The sequence below is a fragment of the Osmerus mordax genome, chromosome 1, assembly GCF_038355195.1.
Source record: "Osmerus mordax isolate fOsmMor3 chromosome 1, fOsmMor3.pri, whole genome shotgun sequence".
Taxonomy (NCBI): Eukaryota; Metazoa; Chordata; class Actinopteri; order Osmeriformes; family Osmeridae; genus Osmerus; species Osmerus mordax.
In genome coordinates, this window is record NC_090050.1 from 17,086,787 (window position 1) to 17,108,314 (window position 21,528).

At 44.2% G+C, this 21,528-nt stretch overlaps 2 protein-coding genes across 3 annotated transcripts; both read right to left on the minus strand.

The window, feature by feature from the left end:
• Positions 1-865: 865 nt before the first annotated feature.
• Positions 866-2,957, minus strand: LOC136964162 (polymeric immunoglobulin receptor-like). The gene is made up of 4 exons (XM_067258548.1): positions 2,765-2,957; positions 1,433-1,756; positions 1,219-1,332; positions 866-1,099 (listed from the first exon to the last, which is right to left on the minus strand). The coding sequence occupies exons 1-4, from the start codon at positions 2,955-2,957 to the stop codon at positions 999-1,001; spliced, it is 732 nt and encodes a 243-aa protein (XP_067114649.1). The 3' UTR covers positions 866-998.
• A 3,996-nt stretch (positions 2,958-6,953) lies between these two features.
• On the minus strand, positions 6,954-15,534 carry si:dkey-195m11.8 (fidgetin-like protein 2). 2 transcript variants are annotated; one of them, XM_067242764.1, is made up of 3 exons: positions 15,450-15,534; positions 14,133-14,349; positions 6,954-8,256 (listed from the first exon to the last, which is right to left on the minus strand). In XM_067242764.1, exons 2-3 carry the CDS (start codon positions 14,155-14,157, stop codon positions 7,133-7,135), a joined length of 1,149 nt encoding a protein of 382 aa, XP_067098865.1. In that variant the 5' UTR covers positions 14,158-14,349; positions 15,450-15,534; the 3' UTR covers positions 6,954-7,132. The 2 variants fall into 2 exon arrangements, with proteins under 2 accessions (XP_067098865.1, XP_067098874.1); XM_067242773.1 differs by lacking the exons at positions 14,133-14,349; positions 15,450-15,534 and adding an exon at positions 9,592-9,625.
• Between the last annotated feature and the right edge of the window lie 5,994 nt (positions 15,535-21,528).

Consider the following 21,528-nt stretch of genomic DNA (forward strand, 5'->3'; position numbering starts at 1 on the left):
TGTGGTCAGTCTCTAACATATCCTGTGTTCTAAAAAACCTAGGGCCCCCCGTGTTCTCTCTATGCAAGCCGTTTTCTAACCACATCCTATGTTAGGCCGTATCTTGCGCAAACGGTTTCTAACTGTCATTCAGAGGCCTCGTCTGCAACTTTACGCAAGACGTTGTAACACATCTTATCAAAACAGCACATCAAAAAGCAGTTGCTAATCCAAAACAGAATGGAAAAGAGTTCTAAAAACATATTGCAAGCTATTGCTAATCCATCTTGTCTAAATCAGAGCTGCCAACTCTCACGGTTTCGCCGTGTAACACACGCATTTCAACCATTTCTCATGCTCTCACGCCACACCTTGTATATCTCACGGTGAAAAGGAAACGCCAAAGAAGAAGCCAAGCTAACGTTGTAAACAGTAACGGACGAGGCGCAGGTTAAAGGAGTGAAGTAACATTATCGCTCATACAGCCATGTAAACTTGTGAAGCTCGCGAAAGCTCGCGGAGGGGGGGGGGGGGGGGGGGGGGGGCTACCAAATCTCACGCCAAGGTTTTTGGAAAAGTTGGCAGCCCTGTCTAAATACACATATGGAAGCCATTTTTAACACATCCGATGCAAACACACATTTTATCTAGTAAGCATTCATTATTTCTCCAAGGTGCATTCAAACGAAGGATCCTTTGACAACCCTCCAAGTAACACATACTCCATGCTTAATTGAGGACATGAAGACTGTTGACAGGGGCCACTCTGGGTAGCCCAACCACTGCTACAGCTTACATTTACATTACATTTAGTCATTTAGCAGACGCTCTTATCCAGAGCGACTTACAGTAAGTACAGGGACATTCCCCCCAAGGCAAGTGAAGTGCCTTGCAGCTGGGTAAAGATTGTGTACAAACTATAAAAAAAATTAAAAAAATTAAAAAAAATAAAGTCTAATCAGTCTGGTCCACCACGACACACTGTCAAGACAGATATTGCGCATATCGAGATGTGAGAGTTATAAGTTATGAATCGTGGTTACTTTAGATACGTCTACATCATCATACGTGGTGAGTTCCATGGCAATCTCATGTCCCTCTGTGGAATCTGCTGAATCACCTTGAAGAGAGAATCACCAGGTGCCAATTAAAATAGACAAGCTGGAAAACATTTCATTAAAAGTCCCCAAAGGAAATGTCACTGGTGAAAGATGCATTCAAAACAGACTCAGACTATACCTCTCTGCTTCGTTCTCACAGAGTAGTAGGTGTGAAACCCTACCGCAAGAGGAAATGTGAAAAACAGAAGCACTGCAATATGGGAGTATGCAGGTGGAACCGAATCCTGTTGACCTGCAAAAGACAATTGAAAACATCCATTTGCAACTCACTCCTAATGTGCTAGCTGCCAAATGTATTGCTTTGGTCAATCGTTATTAACATAATGGCTCACCAGACAGGAAGGTGAGCATTTGTTCTGTCTTATTGTGAGTTATGATCTTGCACACATAGACCCCCTCATCACTCTTGGTGAAGTTGGAGAGGAGGACAGACAGGTCTCCAGAAGTGCTGTTGCTGAAGACAGCCCTGTGTCGGTAGACATGACTCCATTCAGATGACAGGGTAGACCACATCTCTATCACACCTAGTCGACTGCCCACAGTCCAGGTCAGCCTGCTGGGTGTCGCCAGAGGATCAGAACAAGAGCAGGGCAAGAGGACAGCCTGGCCAGACGCAGCCCTCAGCTCCAACTGACCTGGACCTGACAGTGAACACCCTACAGAAACACAGTACCCTTGTTAATTATCATCTCATCATACTTCCTGTGACCTTTGTTGAGCTGCCTCCCAGCTGCTTAAAGGTTTCTTGATGTGACCATTTTATCCAAACCAAACCCAGTATTTTCAGTACCGTAACGGAAACACATGAGGCCCCCCCCCTCGACGATAGTTCCCGACTGGACGAACAGGACACCGACGCGATCAACTGGACTTTTTGGAACATTCTGAAGAGCCGTATAATAAATGCAAGATATTGAAACTCAAGCTTTTCTTTCTAGGGAAATGTATTCAATCAGAAAAAACAGAACAAAAAAAAACATAGGCTAGGGCCCATAAAACAGCTCAAACAGAACATATCTTACAACAACATAACAAATATGCCTACATACACCGGTAGGCTACTTTCTACAGGTTTGCAGGTGAATACACATGTGCGCGTCTTTCAGCAAATCTGTGTGCAGTCTTTAACCACGCTCTTTACATCTAAACTGCGCGCACGTTTATTCTCTATGCTAAGGATGGCCAGACCTGACAGCCTTTCTTGTGACATGGAGCTTCTGAGATATGTTTTGATCAGTTTTAGCTTGGAAAATGACCTTAACGGCCCAACAATAACACCAGTCCGTGTAGCAGGATCCGAGCTACCTATTCGCTGCGGGCTTGCCGGTCTGTGTGTTCATCTGACCTATTTCGTCACGTCACTTACCTTGCTAACAAAGAAAGAACAATTAAATATACTTTTCTTTATTTTTATATCAACTCTGGAAACACAGACAAGACAATAAGACCATAGTGTACATCCCATGTAATTAAAATGGGATAAAAAATAAATAAAAAACGCGAGGCCCCCCGTCCCTGCGGGGCACACCCGCGGTGCGGGGTCTGCGGGGGTAATATCTACGGGCCTGGTTATTTTGAATCCTATTTGAAGTGCGTATGTTAAAGAAAGGTTCATCGTTAATCAAAGCCAAAGCAGACAAGAGTACAGTACACTGGAGCCAAACCTTTCACATGAACTCTGATGTGTCGGTAGAGCGAGCCGTTGATCTTGCAGATATAGAGAGCGCTGTCTTCTTCAGTGAGCTGTGAAAGAAGGAGGGATAGGTTCCCTGGAGTGTCAGCACTGTTAAACGTAACCATTCTGTCCTTGTACTCATCGTTCACACTAGACCTCCTAATCCCTAGGATTTCTTTCATGGGAGTTGATTCCACAGTCCATCTGACGTAGCCAGGCTTGTCCTGGAGGTCAGAACAGGAGCAGGGTAGGAGGACAGACTGGCCAGAGTGGACAGTGATCTCTGTTAGCTCAGGCCCAGACAGAGTACAGCCTAAAGAGACAAATAGATGGGCCATCTTCAGTAACTTTGACCTGAAGTTCTACATGGTTAACTGTTGGTAAACATGTAGATTTGCCAACATGCGCACTTACACAAGGCCGTAATCATAATACATATTGGGGGACACACATCCCCCCCAATATTCAAATCTAGTCAAAATGTCCCCCCCAATATATTGATATAAAAATATAAATGTGCTACGCTACAACAGGCAACCACGCACACTGTCCGAAATTATCATTAAAAAATGAATTATCCCCCCCCCCCAATGTTGACTCCATGGCTACGGCCTTGCACTCACATCAGTTTTTGTGATCCTAAGATAACTGTAGATCGACCCCCCCAAAACATTTATATGGAATGCATGGTTCTGCATGGTGATTTTTTGTGCAATATTGTAATGCCTTGAGGCAATAGTCATTGTATTGTTGTGGAGTTCCATCCCTATTTCTATAAAAAATTTGAATTCAAGTGTCAGGAGAGTAGTTAGGACTTACCTGTTGTTTTCTGTTGTATTATGTAGACAAGACACAATACTGACATCCACATGACTGTCCTCTTGCACATTATCAATAAGTGATTTAATGTTGATGAATTAAAAAAAACTGAGAACCTTGACCTAACTAATGTTGAGCTTCCTGTACTGTAGCATTATGAGCTGTCACTGAAGAGAAGTGAAACTTTCATAAGTCTAGTTAGCAGCTTCCCAGCCTCACTCTCATTTGACATAAGGTATATAGTCTTGAGACAAAATCTAGGTAATTGATTTGCAATGTTATTACATTTAATTTAAGATTACTAGCATCATTCCAGGATAATTGTCTCAGTTTTGAGACAGATTTTTTAAAACAAATAAATAAAATCTAGAAATTGGACTTGGTAAGTCTTCAGGTATTATAACCTTGTTTTAAAATAGTAAGACTTCCTGTTTGATGTAGGTAGGCCAGAGTGTTTTGGCTAGACTGAAATGTAAAAGACTACAGAGGCAAAATAAGGATACAATGAGACAAGAAAAACAACTTTGGCATATCTTCATTTCCATGAAACAATCTTCTGTCAAAATAGTCTTTCTGAGGTAGACTAACAGTTCAAGAATAAACATAATTTCTTCTTGACAGACATGTGAAAGGACACGTACAACGTCTTCAAAATGAGGTAGAAAGGGTTACAGAGAATGTTAAAAAAAACTACAACAAAGGAACTACTGTATCAAAGAGAGGTTTAACACTCCACTTTTGTTGGACAAACTTGTCTGCCGCAGAAACCCAAACAATCACAGTTGTTAATCTTGTCCAATAGAGAATACATTCAATGTGATGGAGTAGAAGAGCATATAGTGGTAGCAGGCTAAGCGCTTATGACACACCAGTCCATGTTCTTGGACTAAACTTGCATTGTTTTTGTTCCTTTGACTACCATACTTTTCCAGTTTGACCTGTGCCTTATCATACACCCCTCTGTCAGTAAGGTTAAAGTTCTGCAAGTTAAGCAACATGTCTAACCCTGGAGGTACGGTCCCATTTACCAGCAGCCTTCAATACTATTTATATTCTGTATCATTCAGTGCTGATGAACAAATGAACTAGATCAGGTTTTAGATAGGAACACTGTTCTTATAGTCTTAGTATCTGATTCTCCAAATGACTGTAGCTGCAAAATCTACAGGTTTTCAAACTTAGAGAATATCCTATGGCAGAAGACTCACAATAATGTAATACATGTATCTCCACAGTAAAATACACAGCAATGACTTGTTTTCTTTCATATATTGTATATATGCACAGATGTTTCTAGGGTTAATTAAATTTGAATCAACTTACTCACAATTAGTGGCATTTATGGTATTATGGCGTTCAGAAAATATATGGCACGCCTCACACACAAGTATTAAGTGATAGGGTGAAGTCACATGATGGCTTTGAAGTAAAATAATAATGTTTCTATTTACTGAGTGAATACTTATTTGTATCAGAGAAATATAGAACTCTGCTAGTGATTTAGTATTTTCCATAACTCCATAGGGAAAATCTACAGGTCCAAGATGACCGTGAAAGACTGTAAAGTCTCTGGGTATAATGGGTCTATGTAATCTTAAAATATGTGCTGACAACAGGACATTGATCAGAGAAACACTATGTATATGACAATGAATACTAGGGGAGGGTGGAAAAGTTAGCAACTGGGTCTAGCAAATTAAAAATGGGTCTACTAATTAAGATAATTTTTACTATCAGATAATAACTACTTTCAATGATATGAACTTACATTGATAAGGATATTTACATGCATATTTTGACAAGTAAAGCTTTATAGTTTGTAAGTTTGTCCATCAAAAGTGATTTTTTCTTTTGCTAACTACATAACACTTACTGAAAGTAATTACTCCACCAAAACCAATGAGAGAAATAAAATCTATACACAAAGAACATATGTTTCATATATCTAAAAACAACATTGATGTACATTATGGCATGTATTATCCTTTTGAAAAATATCTGATTTACATTCATCATTTCAGGCCTTGTTAACAATCAAACTTCCTGAATCAGAGCTTGAAGGAAGTGTTTTTTTAAACATTTATAACGCTGTATATGTGCCTGTGTATATGTTTGTGTGTGTGCATGTGTGTGTGCATGTGTGTGTCTAGACACACACATGCACAGAACTGAGAGGATATTTTTGTCAGTGCCTGGTATTTTTTAAAGCTGCTAACTATATATATTTTCGTGTGTGTATGATAGAGAGTGCGAGGGACAGAAACTATGCCTACGTGTAAATAGTCATTGTCTCATAGATGTAGGTGCTGATGTCTTTCTGATTGCATGCATGTCCTGTACTGCACATGTACATATACTGTATTTATCAATGCATATGTGTGTGAGAGCACACATTAATGTTGACAGCCCTTCTGTTTTCCCTGACGAGTGCAGCAAGTTTTCAAATTCTTCAAAGCCTTGACTCCATCTCATTCTCAATAAAGCTCCCTAACCACCCTAAGGTAATACATACATTCTTTTTTTAAATTCTGAGGTAACAATATTTTTCCTGAGTATTCAATAACGACTACATATAATTCTTCTGAGAAGCAAAAAAGACCAAAGAAATATATAAAATGAAAAATACTGGCAGTTTGATTTGAAGATTTAAGAGTAGTTAAGTAAGTGTTCTGCTATTCAACAGTACATCCGAACTAAACTGCATGTTAACTAATGAACTGCAGGAAGTACAGTGTACTGTCATGTAAAATTAACAACCACTCACACATTTTTTACCTCCAAATCTTTGTTCTCAACCTCCAATTCTCTTAGATGTGAATATTGTGAAAAGGTCGCTATGTAGATTGCTGCCTTGGAAAACTGAATGAGGTAGGTATGGAGAAAATAAAGGGGAGCGCATCTAACAGACCTGAGAAAAAATAAAGAGAGTTTACAGATGATCATCAAGAGGTAAAGTAAGGGGAAGGGGGACATTCATGTTGAAGCGTCTCAATTTGTAAAAGAGCTGTCAGTGATTGTGCTGAAGTAACATGATAAAGCACACCAAATAAATTGTCTTCTTTGCATTTTGGTATGGGTAAATATAATGATCATAGTGTGTGATATTCAATATTGCAGTTAAGAGCCCATATCATAGCCACTCACACCAAGAGAGAGCATCTAACATTTGTAAAGCAACAACATTGCAATGCCACTGTCCATAATAGCGGATGTGGAATAAATAGGATCCTGAGAGAGCCAGTCAGCGCATTCTGACTGACAGGTTTAGGACAGTGTTCTTAACTAAACCCTTATACCCTCACACAAACATGACAGGACCAACTTCCTGTAGACTTTTTAAAGAAATATGAATGCTGAAGACTGATGAAGATGAAGAGATAATAAACTTAGTTCTCCTTATGCTTTGTTGTGTCAAATGAATCCTCATTGTAAAGATTCTGCTCTTTTCTTGTTCTGCCTGGTTGTACTGATGCTCCATCACAGTAGCCTCCCAGGACAGCAGCGGGACTCCCTCTGCTGCTTGTCTCAGGTGTTACCGTTAGCGACCTCCAGTAGCATCTTCCGACCGCGCACGTAAAGCAGGCATCTTCATGGACAGCCTCTGCTGCTGAGGGAACCCCCGGTCCCCTGCTGCAGCCTCCCCCACCGGCCCTGGGGGGGGGCTGTACTCCCCTGCCCCGCCATATGGAGGCGACACCAGCGGCTTGCCTGGCTTGTAGGCCTGGCTGTCTGACACACTCAGGTCATAGCCATTGCTATGGCCATTGCCGTGGCTCTTTGGGGGCCCGTTTCCTTGGTCATTGCCATACTTCCTGTAGCGCGCGACCTCCCCCTCTCTCCCCTCTTCCTCCTCCTCCTCTGCCATATCAAAAGCCTTGCGTTTCAGAGCCCCCCCGGAATCTGAGCCGGTGGAGCCCAGGCTATGAGAGGCGTAGCCGTAGCTGCCCCCCACCACTGTGGGCCTGGGGGCCAGGGGTGTCGGAGCACTCAGCCCAGATGGCAGATACGAGGCACTGGGGTGGCTGTAGCCTGAGGCTAGGCTGGTCTGGGGGTGAGGGTAGCATCCTGGAGGGTAGTTGTAGACAGGGCTGGTAGGGTTGTAGCTGGACTGCAGGGAGTGAAGGGGTGCCGGGGGAAGTGCTGGACTGGGCTGAGGGCAGTATCCTGAGGACAGATAGGTGCTGTTGTAGGCAGGGGGGTAGTCCTGAGAGGGAGGGGCGCTGCAGGAGCCCACTCCGCTGTAGCCAGGGTCAGAGGTCACCACTGTGACACCACCTGCGCCTGTGCCCACTTTGGCCCCCGCTGCCAGTGCCTCCAGTCCAGGGTAACACTCCATGCCTTGGCTCAAGGCCCAAGGTTCAGACTCGCTTTTTAGGAAAGTTCCAGGCTCTGAGTAGGCCCCGGTGGCAGGCCGCTCATAGGGTAGCTCCAGTCCTGAATATTTCTCGGCATAGCGTTTGAGCAGGGAGGAAGCAGTGAGGGCCGAGATGTCGTCACTGGCCCAGGGGTAGCCTGAGGGTGAGTAGCCGCGGCGGCCAGGGCCATAGGGGTCGTGTTTGAGGGCAGAGGGTGGCGATGTAGTGGAAGAAACGTCAAGGTGCTGCTCAGGCCATTGGGACAGGGCAGCAGCGTGCTCCGGAGACCAGTGCATCTTCAACAGACCTGGAGAGGGGATGGAAAGAGAGAGGAAGAAAAGTGTTACCTTGTAAATCTAGTGCTACCTAGCAAGATCTAGCTGGTCTAGCAGCCCCCCCCCCATGTCACCCTAACCACCTTACATTTATTCATAATCACAGCTCTGCCTGTCAGACAATGGGGCCTCACACGCTTCTCTATATGGACCTGTTATCCGTGCAGAGAGACCTGTGACTCTGGGCCTTCATGTGGTGCCATGAAAACAGCCTCCAGCTGCGGTCCCCACAGGTTTAAGCCCCTGTCAGACCTCCCTCCCCTCTGCTACTCCACTTCTCTCTCTCACTCACTGGGGCCATTGTTGTCCCCTCTGTGCAGGGCCCTGTTTGAGACCACCCCCTCAACTCCACTCACCACCAAAACCTCCTCCCCACCCCCACAGAGCGTGTGATCTAATTCAGACAAACCTCAGGGGTCTGCTAGACACAGGGGGGAGGAGAGAGATGGAGAGGAGGCAGGGGAAAAGAGAGGGGGTGGGTAGTTTGGGGTAAAAATGAACAGAGTGGCTTTTCATTACACCACTGAGAGAGAAAGAGACTGACCAGAGCAGTCACTGACCACGACCACCACGTTTATTGACTAAACAACAAATATGACTATGAAAATGGGTTACTGTCACATGATCAAGGTCTACTGTGGAAGTGGTAGCCTACATTTACTCAAACACATATTGTAATCCCTGGGCGCAGTGGCTGTTGGGTTTCAATACGCTTTGATTGGCTGCTGCAGTCTTTGACTGGGCATTAGCTTGACATTCCAAACATTGCAGAGTATTATTAAACTGTCCTGACCTCCTTAACAAGGACTAAATAGAGAGAGGAAGACACACACATGCATTTGTCTCACCTACTGTATCTGAGTAGAACCCCCGCCCCCCCATCCTTGTGCTCTAGGGAATTCTTGTCAGTCATGGGACTTTCCTCTTCCCCAGCCCAAAAACAAATACTACACTTCTGGCACAGAGTTGATAAAGCCTTGCTCAAACATTGCATTCCCATCACACAAACACCCAGGAGTGCACGTGCATGCACACACACATAAAGCCACACACCCACACATGCTTATCTCCATGTCTATTCTCCATCAGACCCCCCTTCTGCCAGCTGGCCTGGACGTGAGTCAAACAAAGGGTGAATGGGCATTTCTAGGCTTTGACCTTGTATTTTTCATTTTGACCACAGAAACAAACTGCTTTTGACCATAGAAACTGCCACCAGTGCACACTAACAATACACAGCATAACTTCCCTTCAAATGACACACACAAACACGCATGCACACACAGCTAGCCCTGACTGATACTCACTAATGATGCTCGCCTAGAGTGCAGGCCGGTCTATCAGCTTATCTTCCTTACCTTCCTTCCTTTCTCACCTCAGAAGAAGAAAGCACTTGGTCATCTACTCCAGACATACTGAATTGTACAGTACACTGTAAATCTACTGTCCGCATTGTAACATAATCCATACTAGCAAACTAAGCACAGGAGTCTGCAGGACGAGAGGGATCAGCCAACGATTGGAGGAGGCTGCGAGCACACTGAAGACCAGACCACCCAAACCAGACTAATGATGGATTAAAAGACAGAAAGATTACTTGTGTGTGTGTGGGGGAGGGATATACTAGTGATAATAAAAAGGCAGAGGAATGAGCACCACTCTGTGCAGTCCACCATGGGCGCTTTGCTTACATTCTCATTCTGAAACTCTAGCTAACTAAGATTGGATTTCTGAGATGAATCTAACATGCGGTTAGGTATGAGAGACTTTTCTCTCCCAGGGTCCTAGTGTCTGTCAGGTCTCACTACATGCACTTCCTGGGTCAAACAATGCTCGGAGCATTAAATGGCAAATTAGTGCTGTTGAAAGAAAATGCCAGTGTGGATGAATGTTTATGGTACAAGAATAAGGATGATCCCAAAACACCCCTAACCCTAATCTAGTCTGCTCGCCCTGTGGAAGGGCTCAGACAGAGCTTACTCCCAGACTCAGAATATGATGTCCTAAACATCATGTCTATAAGCAAAGCTAAGATGAGTTTTGCTAAATGGAACCGAAACACAAGGCACCCAGACAGAGTAAGATATCATTTCATGGATCAAAATATAACATTCAACTATCCATGTTCTATTGAGGAAATAATTGAAGAGCTCATAGTGTAATTACAAACAACCCATGGATGTACAAGACATGATTAGAAATAATTGACGTCTCATTTACAACATGAATGTTGTTGTTCTCGGTGGAGCAGGACTGTTGGACAGACAGAATGCTGGTGCAGGATTCTCTCTTTGTAGTTCTCTTTCTTTCTAGAACAGGGGCTTATCTTCCTGCCCCCTAGCATTGACATTGACAAAACTCTGTATCTGAGTCCACATTCAACATAACTGTGTAGATATCCTCTTTGCATAAAACCCCCACAGGTTACTGATGACTTGCGCTACACATTTGAAATGTTCAGCTCATGTAATGAGAGGTGCCAACAGGGGCCAGCAGAGGCCCCTGAAATGTGAGACTAGCAGGAAGTGAGCTGAAGTTACAGCCCCAAAGGGCCCACAACTGCACCCTCTCTCCTCATCTCGGTTCCCCTCGGACCTGGGGCCCTGCGCCAAGCACTGCACTAACTCTACACCCCAGCTTTGTTTTCAATCTTCAGGGACAAAGGCTCTCACATGGAGCCAACATGCCTCCTGGGAACACTGGTGCGTGCGTGCGTGCGTGCGTGTGTGTGTGTGTGTGTGCGTGCGTGCATGTTTGAATGTCTGATTTAGAAACATAGAGCTGGTCACCAAGTGCTTGAATAATTAAATCATGAGATGGCCTGTGTGTGGGTGTGTGTGTGTGTGTGGGTGTGTGTGTGTGTGTGTGCACCAGCTTTCATCACCTTCCACTATGTCGAGCTCCACAGTCCAAACCCCCAGTCTGGAGAGCCTGTGAGAGAGCATTGTTCTCCTGGACCTTCATTCCAAGGCTCAGCAGTGGGATGCAGGAGCAGGATATCTTGCCCTCCTTCTCTCTGTCTCTTTATCTTCCTGCATCCTTATCCAGTCAGGAGATTCATCTAACGTTCAGTGAACAGCACCAGCATCAATCATGAAATAATGTGCTCATGATATGATTGAGCTAGGGATGTGTGGCTGGAAACTGTTAAGCTGGGAGCCAGTGAGCCTTGCGGTGCTGCATGGTCAGCGTGAGTCATTTAGGGTTAATTAGATGTGGACTTCAGGTGGGGGAAGGGTTGGAGATCAGAGGTAGCTGGATAGATTGAAATAAACACACCCTTAGGGTGAACTGATTCACTTGAATTACTCAAGTCACACACTACTTGTGTGTTATCTCTGTAGTGGACACAAACAATGAACACAATAAAGTCATTATAATTTGAGTGTGTAGCACAGTTATTTATTTGATCTTTGTGTGCAGGGAGCACAGACCAGGCAGAGACAGAATCTTGCTCATCGTGAGGATGAGTCAGACCTCTGGAATGTGAAGAATCCAACCTGAAATCTATGTACACAGCGACTAACCTCCCCATACGCTTAGACACAAACCAAGATAGGCACTCAGAGGCTTCTGGCTCCTGATTAAGCACACTATCAGGAGCTCACACATTATTGGGTGATTTGTATTAGTTAGCGTTCATTTATGCCATTGGCCAGATCAATATGGAACACATCAGCTGGTCGATGGGACATTAATATACAGGGACATCCGCAAGGACAGACCGCCGCTTCACTGTCACATGACTCACAGGATTACACCAGAGCTTTATGGGTAAAGAAAAAACACATATAGGCACTTTTATTCCTCATCAACTTGTACCACAATTAGATTTTAGATCATGCACATCAGTTTTTACACTCAACTAGCCTGACAAGCTTATTGGAAAGAGGAGTGGCATGTCACTGGGAAAACCAGATATCCTCGCTTGCCTTCCTTCTTTCAGCCCTCCAGCCATGGCCTCAGGGAGCTCTACTAATACATCAACTAGCATACTGGCTGATTTTAGGACATACACCTTACATGGAATTTCAGCATTGTGTACCAAGAAACAGGCAAACCAGTCAAACGGCCTATCTCAGCTTCTCAGAGCTTTCCTATCAAACCCTTTACATGCAAATCCCTTAGAGAAATGTAGCTGATTCAGAACTCAACAATGCATTAATGCAAGTATGCCTCTACTCTGTTGTTTTGTTAGTTCTCTCTTTTCCTTACATTTTTTTCTTTTTCTGAAAAAAATGTCTGTTCCCCTCTTGTGCCCCTCCCTCTCTCTGGCTGGTAGTTAAGACTGCAGTGTGTGTCCATGCTTGTGTGTGGTCAGACCTCCCCTCCCCCACAACTACTCTCCCTGCCTCTGTTTCTCTGTGTGTGTACGTGTGTGTGTGTGTCTCTCTCTCTCTCACACACACACACACGCGCGCACACACACTATGGCAGAGTTGGAGCGGGGCTCTCTGCTTATTGTGTCCACTCATATATCAGACTGCAGCTGACCGGTCCCTCCTCCTGTTCCAGTCCATCTGCCTCCACTCCCCGCCCTCTCTGCCTCCATGTCTACACAGTGCTGTGGGTTACCTGGGGAAGCCCTCCTCCTCACACCACAACACAGCTCTAAGCCTCTACCACCTAATGAGGACCGCCACTGAACTGGACTACAATTTACTTAACGAGCTGTCATGAACGTGATGGTTTGCTGCTGTGTGTGTATGTTTGTGTTCTGGGGAAGAGGGAGCGAGTGTGAGTCCCACCTCCCCATCCTCATTAGTGCTCGTTGACACCCTGTTACTAACGATTGGCCTCTCATTCACATCAACGCTTCCCCACGGTCAGCAATTGGTGGTCCACAAAAGCTATTTACTATGGCGTTTATATCACACACTCCTAATTATGACTGCCCTGGTGTGTGTGTGTGTTTCACTGTTTGCTAGTAAGTGTGTGTGTATGTGTGTGCGTGTGTGGATGCAAGAACAGATTTCTCTATAGTCAAAAAATCTAACGTGGACATGTAAGTTTTCTCTAGGTAGGAATGTGACAAACGCTCGCAAAGCAAATTCACCTCAGACAAGAAACAGAGCTCATGTGTGCACTCAGACCTCTCTCCTCCTTTTCAAAAGAGACCATTAGAACATTCTAAACCTTAACTTACTAGTACTCTGAATGATCCATTCTACACGGACATAAGAGCCCAGAGCTCAATTCTTGATGCTCCATTCCATTTCTTCTTATCATGGTAAGGCTTCCCGAAATCAATAGCCTTATTAGTATCAACAAATATAGCAGTATCAGTCGACTCCCTTGCAAATATACACTGAACGTGCTTTAGAAAACAGCTTTAGAATTTATTGACTACAGCCATCAAAAGTGGAACACTGGACATTTTTGGAGAAAAGGGTCTTGTTGTTCATGTGAAATTCCTCAATGGGAAGACTCAGCTGTTAAAGACATTATCCCCTCCCCTATATCTCCTGTTCCACCCTCAACCCATGACTCCCCTCTCTCCCTACCACCCCCTCTCTCCCTACCACCCTCCTCTCTCCCTACCACCCCCTCTCTCCCTACCACCCTCCTCTCTCCCTACCACCCCCTCTCTCCCTACCACCCCCTCTCTCTCCCAGCCTCCCCCCCTCTATACCTTACCTCTTTCTACCTCCCTCCCTCTCTCTTTTTTTTAACTCCCCACTTTCACCCTACGTCCCTCCCTATCTCTGTTCCACCACCTCACCCTGCCTGCTCATCTCTGCAGCTTCAGGGAAGATGTCAAGTATGTCAGGACAGAGCTAGATGGCAGAGTTCATGGAAAACCTTGATAGCTGAAGACCCAGACAGACACAGACACACTGATACATACTGTAGGGGGTGACAGGACTGAGCATTCTGCTTCCCTGGCCCCAAGTGAAGAGAACGAGGGGACGGCGTGTCCACTCAGAGGAGCTGAAGACTCAGCATTCTGCTGATCCTGCCTGGACTACTGCGGATGGTTTTCTGGATGCATCTACTACTGTCTGTCCTTCTGCTCCTGTCCATGGCTCATGTCGGTCCTTACCCCGGCTCTCAAACACCAACACCTAGACCGAAGGGGGAGAGTTAGACACAAGGAAATGGAGAGTATATGCACTCATACATTCACTCGATAAATCGGTCACTCACACTTAATCACTCACTCCCTCACCACTCAATCCCTCAGTCAATAAATTATTCACTCACTCATAAAATATATGTATTTTTTGGCCTTATTTATGTTGACAGAGATAATTGGAGAGAGACAGGAAAGCAGGGAGATATGCAGGGAGGGGGGTGATATGCAGGAAATGACCCAGGCCGGAATCGAACTCTGCATTATGGCCTTAGTCTTAAGGGTAAGCACTCTACCCGGTGAGCAATTGTGGTGCCCCTCAAAAAAAAATCTTGTACTTATTGTTATTTCTTCCATCAACGTATCTTACAAGTGCATTTTTATTTAATATATAAACTATATGGTTCAAATTTCAAACTCTCATAAAATATAAATAAATCTATCAGCAATCCAAGATCTTCAGAGCTGAAAAGAGTCAGCTTCAGGTTATGCCAACTGTAAGCTGTGATATGTTGTGTGTGTGTCTAACAGCACATTAAATTCACTGACAGAAAGGGAACCGCTCTGCCCTCTGACCACTGAATGCAAAAAACATGACCATCAGCACAGAAAAGAGTTCTATTCTCTCCACCAACCCACGCGTCCATCTAAGCAAACACCCACACACACACACTTAAAAGGCGATCAGAACTTTGTACATTGTGAAATGTATGTTTCAGAAAGTACAGCACAGAAAAATGAATTTGCGTACATGTAGAGATTATTTACTACTGAAAAAACACAAAAAGAGAGATTAAAGCCTAGGCAACAAAAACCATACAGAGGAAAGGATATCACAACACCAGGGACACAAGAAGAGAGAGAAATGCGAAAAGAAGAGAGGAATAGGAAAAGAAGAGAGACAGATTGGGAAAAGAGAAAGGGAGAGAGAGGAAGAAAGGGGAACAGATAAAACGAGTAGGAATGTGGGGAGAAGAGATAGAGGGCAAAACAGAGGAGCTGAGAATCTATTGGAATTGCTGAACAAAACTGATCTATGTGATTTGAAATATGATGTGAAAACAAGAGTGAGGACCTTAAAACCAGTCTTACCTGCTCATGCCAATACTTCCTTAGTGCTTTATATGTAAAAGGTTTAACAATAATCCACAGAACAGAGCAAGGCGAGCTGGTGCATATGTGTACATACAGCTATCTCTTCTCTCCACTTCTGGGACTCGATCCTTCCCTCACACTCCCTCTTTCACCTAGTGACAACAGTGCAGCACACATGCATCCCCTCCCCCAACCTCTCCACCCCTCCCCCAGTCCCTCTCTCTCTCTCTTTTGTTAAAACTATTTCAGCAGGAAAGGAGAGAGGGAAAAAGTGACCAATCATGCAGTGTCAGAGAGGAGCTTGTGTCCCTGATGTGTGTGTATGTGTACTCATCCTTTTCAGTGCATGTGTCTAAGTGAATAGACATATGTGCAAGCACATACGCACTAACAAACACACACCCCACGCATAGCTTAAAGATGCAGACTGTTCTCCTTCAGTGATCACATGGGAAGTTCAGTGATTGTCAATGACTCTTATTGATTGAGAACATTGATCTAAGTATTGTTGGGTAGGTAGGGTTGAAACAACCATCTCAATGTGACCCTTGATACCCTAAACACAAACAGACACACATGCATTGGCTTTCCTGCATACAAGTTTAACATTTCTACATTTTAAGTTGAACCAAACCATCAGGTTTTTTTTTTCAAAAAAAAATACGTTAAGTGCATTCTCTCTCATGATAGCTGTTGTTCTGTATTTAGCGTTGTGGTATAGGCGGGGCACACATACACTTCTCATGTTACACGGCCGTAAACACGCCACACTCCTGAACGTTCTCTCTGCTCATCTCACATCCCCTAAACGCCCACGTCCTTCTTTACCTGCTAGACTTTAGAGCTATGTCTCTGTTGTGCTGTACAGTATGACCTCTGTCATATGACCAACATGGCTGATGGCTCCTGCTCAGCTCAGCTCTTTCTGTCAGACCTGCTGCGCTGACAGCCCCAAAACCCCTGTGGACGGCTTGTTCTCCCACACAATGGATCTAAACAATCACTAATGTGCCGTAAAAGCAGTTTGGTTCCCGGCCCAGGTAATCCACACAGTTTGATTCCTACTGACTAGGACCTAAAAGCCCCCTAGATCTCATCTGACACACACAAGCAACCAGGTCTGTGGCCTGGTCACTGACACACGGGCCACTCTGTGGTTATGTTATAGGTCATGTGACAGACATAATGGCTGGAGGGATTCACCTCAACATTTCTCTTAAGGTGTAATATAAAACCACATGTACCAAATTCAAATATATGTGTGCACACATTGTTGAAACACACACGCGTCATCCACACATTTCAGATCTGGCTGATATTAGATTGTGTAACCCTAACCCGGGTCTCTCTCCCCCCCTGGGTGGGATTGGTCACATGATGGAACCCCCGAGAGGCTCAGCTGTTTGTCACTCTAATTCTGTCCCCAGCAGCTGAACACTGGCCTGCTGCACATGGCCGCCCCCAAGCCTGCTGGGGGCGGAAAGGAAGAGGAGAGGGAGAGAGAGGAGGGGGAGGAGAGAGGAGAGAGAGAGAGAGGGAGAGAGGAGAGGGAGAGAGAGGAGGGGGAGGAGAGAGGAGGAGAGAGAGAGGGAGAGAGGAGAGGGAGAGAGGGGGAGAGAGAGAGGGGGAGAGAGAGAGGGGGAGAGATGGAGAGAGAGAGGGGGAGGAGAGAGGGGGAGGTTGAAGCACATGTCTCTTGGTGGGGTTATTTGAGGTAATCTGAAACAGCAAGCCAGGGATCGGTCTTAGAATTGATTTGGTCAGCAGGATTGTTTGTGTCCTTGTATGTGTGGATATACAAATATACTAACAAAGAGAATGTGGTCTGTATAGTATGTGCTTTATAGTGTTAATTTGCTCCAGGCATATAACACAATCTTAATAGTTACGTAGATAAACAGCCTTTTTTTTATGCTGAAAAACAGAGACAGGAAATGTATGCAACCAGAACAGGAAAAGTGTGTTGAACAGGGTATTGTCTGGCAAATAACGTCAGCACTCTCATGCTTAAATCACACATACCCACACAAGCACACACAAACATATTTCACTTCTCATATTGTGCTTCTGTTCTCAAGTACAGATGGTCAATAAGCTGGCCTGCAGGCCAGGCTATAGGATTCAAGGTTACAGAGCAGCACCATCTCAGTGGTCTTCAATGACACCATTAGAGAAGGGCAGTGAGAGGCTGGTCATGTCTGGAAAAGCAACGATGGTGTAAGCAAATCTTGATTCTCAAATGTTCTTTCTTCTGGCCATAACAAAGAGTTAATCAAACCTCTTAAAGTGAACACACGCACACACACATCAAACACACGCACACACACATCAAACACACGCACACACACATGAAACACACGCACACAGCCAGCAGCCTGGGGCTCCACGTCTGAGTGGCTTATTGTTCTCTGGTAGAGAACATAATATCCAGGGTCTGGTAATGGAGGTTAGATTAATTGCTGACAAATCTGTATTCAGCAGTTTCCTTTCTCCGGCTCTGACGGAGTTATGACAGAGATTGATGGAGGGGAGGGCCGGATCCAAGAGCTGCCTCTGTTTAGTGGATAAAGGCAGACAACAGTCTAGTGGATGAAAGAAAGAGGGAGAGAGACAGAGAGAAGGATGTACACAGTTGTTTTGGCCTTTCAGCAATGCTGAGGAGAGTGTAGAGTATGTGTTTTGATTCCTTGATTAGAAGTAAGGACAAAAGTGACGCGCTGTCACTGTCATTTCCTTGGCTGCAGTCATTGGCCAGCAGCACTGCCAGCAGCATGTGTTGCCTGGGTGGATCTCCAACACAGGATGAATAGGATGGATAACCTGCCGGCTTTTCTTTACATCAAATTGTACTATACTGCTGATATAGACTTAGACAGAAATAAGGATGTATTACATACAGGTCTATTGAAAACATGGTCCTGATGTTCAGTGGCAGTGTCAATCTACCTCCTCTTCTGACTGAAGCCTTCCCCTTTCCCTCTCTGTCCATGGCCACACCCAGGCCAGCCCTGCCCAGGCTGATGTCAGCGCTCCCTGATGGGCTGGGGTGGAGGCCCACCAGCTGTTTGTAATCAAGAGCGTTCAGGAGTCCGGGCCACATGATGCCCTGAGGTCAACACTGGACATTCTCCCCTGCCCCCAACACACTCACCCACTCAGTGTGCTTTACCAACCCTCACCCACAAGCTTCTGCTATGTTCACAAGTTCAAAGACCACACCGACTACTGGATGTTTTCTGGTCTTGCTTTAAGAACAAATGAATGAATGAATGGATGGAGTTAGTGAGTGTGATCTAAAACTCTGGAAGTGGCGGATGAGCCAGAGGGTCTTGAGGGCTGCTTGCTCAGCCGATCCCCTTCAAGATGCCTGGATAGCAAAAGTGGAACTGGAGAGAAGAGGAGGAGATGGGGGAGGGGGATGCCAAAGTAGAGACGTGAGTGGCTGATATTTCACGGATGTGATTTATAAAAGGCTACTGCTCAGTCAGTCATACGTTGGAATAAGTTGATGAGTATGTGGTGTGTAAATTGTTAAGGTAATCAGGTGCGTAGACGAGGTGGGAGGTGTGGTCTTCGAACCTCAGTCAAGTCAACCTCGATCAACCCCAGATGTGGCTCACCCTCCTCTATGGAGAGAAAGTTCAGGGTGGAGACTGGCTGTCTTAATATAGTCCTGGCCATTGAGTTTGATGGGGTTGAGTTGGGAATCCAGCTGAAGTTTTTTGAGGGGCCGTAGCCAGATGGTGATTAAGAACACTTACCTTAGAGAGATACGCAGCAATAGAGAGAGTCGCAAGTTTCACAAGTCCATTGAAATGATGCGGTCCCGCTCCTCTTGACAGTTTCCTAGTCGCCTATCTATATTCAATCTTAATCTTACCTGGTTGTTGTGGTCGCAATTTAATGTCTTAATAGCAGTTAAGAGTAAATGGTGTTTAAAAAAGAAAAAAGTTGTGAATGGGATCCACTTCTCAGCTATGGTTGAATGCTAACAGTCTCTCTGTCGCCCTCTGGTGCATTTCAATATCCCTCTCAAGCTTTTAACTGACTAAGTTACTGCCACCTAGTGGTAGGATCTTTTCTTACTCATTAATTATACTATTCTGTTGTTTTTACTTTTTACAGTTTTTATACTGTTATTACACATGTATTATGTTGTTATTACAATGTTGTTACACTTATTACGCTATCGTTACACTGTTGTTACACTGTTGTTACACTGTTGCAGAGATGGGAAGTAACAAAGTAACAAATACTTTCTCACTGTACTTAAGTAGATTTTTTTGGTATCAGTGGTATCACTATTTTACCTTTTAATCACTATTTTACCTCAAATTAACCTTTTACTAAAAAGGGTAGTAGTAATGACTACTTTTTACTTAACTATATATGAGACCCCATACTTTACTTTAACGTGAGTGAAAAAGTGTAGTATGTACTTCAACTTTTACCAGTCTTTTATTAAAACATGAGTATCTGTACTTCTACTTGAGTGAAGGATGTGAGTTGGCTACTTTTGCCATCTCTGGATCTGCACAATATATAATATAGTGTCTAATTCTTACAAAAGTACACAACAGCACATAAACCAAGTATACTTTTAAATATGTGTGGTTTATTTCCATATTCAATAATCCAAAATTACATTACATACACATATAAAACATTCATAGTAATTGAGCTATATAGATGGAACATTCAATGGTTAAAGTGGTTATCTTTCTCCATATGGCTCCTTAAGTAGGAGTGTATTAGTAGTATTTCTCTCTCTAATCCCCTTCCTTCCTTCCATCCCTTTCTCTTTCACTCTATCTCTTTCTCTAAGAAGCACAACATCCGTCTTGCAGAAATTATATAGACAGTCTTACACACTGTACACTTTACTGTCAACCAGTCACTACAGGGAGGGCTGAGGAAAGGGAAGGTTAACACTACTGGATGCTTCGGTTTGTGGGCATGGATGTGAACAGTCCTCATGGGAAACAGTCATGGGCATCACTCTGTCAGGAAACCTAGATACCATTGAGAACCTGTAGCACAGATCCTGTAGCTGTTACATTTAACAAATGGAGCGCTGTATAGCATGGTCAACCCAATGCCTTTTTTACATGAACAGTCAATGTGGGAGCCTCTGGGATATGGTCCTCTATGGCCTACCTTGGGCCTCAGTAGTGACCTTGGGCCTCAGTAGTGTTTACCGGTGAACGAGAGTCTGGGGTTGAAGAGGTTACAGCAACACTGACAGAACCACTGTGTACTGGACAAGGTCACAAATTCTTAAACACACACATTCAACAATACACCCTCACACCCTCACACGTACAGTATGCTGCCAGTTCTTATGGAAATCTTACATTGAGCAATGTGTCAATCAACGTCAACAATTACATTGGTCATTACAAAGATTGCTTTGCTAAATTATTCAAATCTTTTCTGAGAGCACATTAACTAGCAGTATTGGGAGTTATTCTGCAGGTTTATCGACTTGGTCCTGTACAGTTAACTTATTTGTTATTTACAGTTCTTATTTGGTTGCAGTATTTTAATATTGTCAAAGCTGCTGTTGTATTTGTTTTGTCTATTGTCTTGTTCTTCAGCTTTTTACCAGGTATCTCAGGCAATACCTTATCAACATTATTCAGTTATAGTAGGGGTCCAAAGACAACAGAACACTTGTATAGAGGTACATCCAAATGCATCACAGGAACAGGGTACCAGACGTTACTGCTCTCAGTCAGAACAAAGTCACTGGTGCCAGTGACTCCTTTAACAGCCATCCTTCTACAGCAGCACTGCTCACCAAGTGTCAAACCACTAGGCTGTTTGTGCGGGGTTCCTTGTAACCAGCCTACCCGGCCCCACATCACACACAGGACAGATGGGGACATGAGGACCATGACAGACATGGAAACATAAGGCAGTCGATCCTGGACTCAGGAAACATTGGAGGGATTCATGTGATGGTTTCATTCACATTTGGGTAACTATTGTGTACCAAGTGTTCTGCTAGCACTACTTTGTTACAATATATACAGTCCAGAAAGGAAAGTGACAGTGATATTCATATCTAAAATAA